This window comes from Cryptomeria japonica, chromosome 6 (assembly GCF_030272615.1).
Source record: "Cryptomeria japonica chromosome 6, Sugi_1.0, whole genome shotgun sequence".
Taxonomy (NCBI): Eukaryota; Viridiplantae; Streptophyta; class Pinopsida; order Cupressales; family Cupressaceae; genus Cryptomeria; species Cryptomeria japonica.
In genome coordinates, this window is record NC_081410.1 from 672,997,749 (window position 1) to 672,999,791 (window position 2,043).

Consider the following 2,043-nt stretch of genomic DNA (forward strand, 5'->3'; position numbering starts at 1 on the left):
GAACAATTCAATCTTTCATAAGACATCATACATAGTAAACAAATGTGATTAAATGATGATATTACATTATTTCATTTCTTTCTTGTCATCATTGTTTAAATCATAATTAATGTATTAAATACAAATTTCTATTTTTCAATTCTCATAAAGTAGACAAACATAAATTCTCACCAATTCTTTTTCCATTCTCATTTCATATTTTTGTAAGAATTAAAAATGAAATCACAAATTTAAAAAAAAAGACCTCTTTATTTGAAAATAAAATCCCAAACAATTTACAACTATAATATGATATCATTTATTATTAACAATCAAAATATAATAATTTACACTATAAAATAATCTTTCACTATTTAATTCGGGCCTCTCCCAAATTAATATACTCAGAACCTTCCAATATTTAAACTAATTAATAGTAATATTTAACTTCTTATAAGTAATACAGTACTCACTACTTATTATACTTCGTCTTTATAATATATTTAGATAATAACTACTAGGAATTTCTACTAACCACGTCTCATATTGTTCCACGCCAATTTTGATGGGAGGAAAATTCAGCAATAAACAACCGCATCGGGTTCGAATTTATTCTACTGAATGATCATCGACCAGCGTTGCAGAGACCTCTCATATTGCTCCACGTCACCATCTGATTTGCCTTCCAATATCCGCACAACTTGAGCCATGCTTGGCCTCCCATTCTCATCCTTTTGAATGCACAGAATGCTTACCATAGCTGCTCTTCTCACCTCTTCAACATCTGCCATGTCTGCAATCCTTTCATCCACAAGACCCATGGTGTTTCCTTTGAGAATTTGAGCTGCTGCCCAAGTCGGAAAATAGCGTTGAGATTCCTGCACACTCAAATCACTATTTCGTCGGCCTGAGATTATTTCGAGCAGGGTCATGCCGAAGCTGTATACATCCACCTTCACTGTTATTGGCAAGCCGGTCAGCCACTCGGGAGCCAAATAACCCCTTGTTCCTCTTGCTGTTGTCAGCACTCTGCTGAAATCTCTGCCAACAAGCTTTGCCAGCCCAAAATCAGCCACTTTTGGATAGAAATCCGTGTCTAGAAGAATATTTTCTGGTTTGATATCACAATGGATGATGCGATCTCTGCATTCATCGTGGAGATAAAGTAACCCTCTTGCAGTGCCCAAAGCGATTCTGAATCTGGTATTCCAATCCAGCACCTTGCCGCCTTCTTTGGATCTGCGGCACAAGAAAGAATTGAGAGACCCATTTTGCATGTACTCGTAAACAAGCATTCTTTTAGACCCCTCCACGCAAAATCCCCGGAGTCCCACCAAATTCACATGATGTATGTTTCCAATGGTGCTTATTTCTGCACGGAATTGCTTTTCTGCTTGTGCGGAACCCTCTAATCTTTTCACGGCTACAAGTGTGTTGTCTCGCAGAGTTGCCTTAAAGACAGAGCCAAATGCTCCCTTTCCCAACTTATGAGCGAAATTGTTGCTTGCAATTTTGAGCTCTTTGTAGGTGAATGTTGTGAGCGATGTCGGAGTGTCGTACTCCTCGACATTCTGAAGGAGTCTCTTGCGCCTGCGCTGAATAAACAACCATGCACCGATAAACAGAATGCCCAAAGGAATTGAGATGGAGAGCACAAGTACTCTGCTGCTGCTTCTTCCTGCATGAGCTGACAACTGTGACGCATCGGAAGCAGCCAATCGAATGAACAAGGGCTGGCCACCAGATGAACTGGCTTTAGTCCGCATGCTTAACAGATCGCCAAACCACAATTTACAATTAGAATCAGCGAAAGCAAAGGCGGTGCAGGAGCAATTGTTGAGGCAAGCAGTTTTGCATACTAGTGGAGTCGACTCGGGGGTATTTTGAATAGCTTCTTGATCAGACAAGGTATAATTACTGATTTGGAGGAAACCATCCGTTGTATCACTCCCACTGCCATTGATGGTGTATATGGTGAAAATGGATAGCAATAAACAACAATATTGAAAGACTAAAATGGATTCAACCACCAAACCCTAGCCTAACAATGAACAAAGATCCACC

At 39.4% G+C, this 2,043-nt stretch overlaps 1 protein-coding gene across 1 annotated transcript; it reads right to left on the bottom strand.

The window, feature by feature from the left end:
• Positions 1–593: 593 nt before the first annotated feature.
• Positions 594–1,745, bottom strand: LOC131876784 (G-type lectin S-receptor-like serine/threonine-protein kinase At2g19130). Its single transcript, XM_059222271.1, has one exon. It carries the CDS (start codon positions 1,743–1,745, stop codon positions 594–596), a length of 1,152 nt encoding a protein of 383 aa, XP_059078254.1.
• Positions 1,746–2,043: the final 298 nt, after the last annotated feature.

What these genes read in the sequence shown, in the direction of transcription:
- LOC131876784 (XM_059222271.1), bottom strand. Translation starts at nt 1,745, where the DNA reads ATGCGGACTAAAGCCAGTTCATCTGGTGGCCAGCCCTTGTTCATTCGA.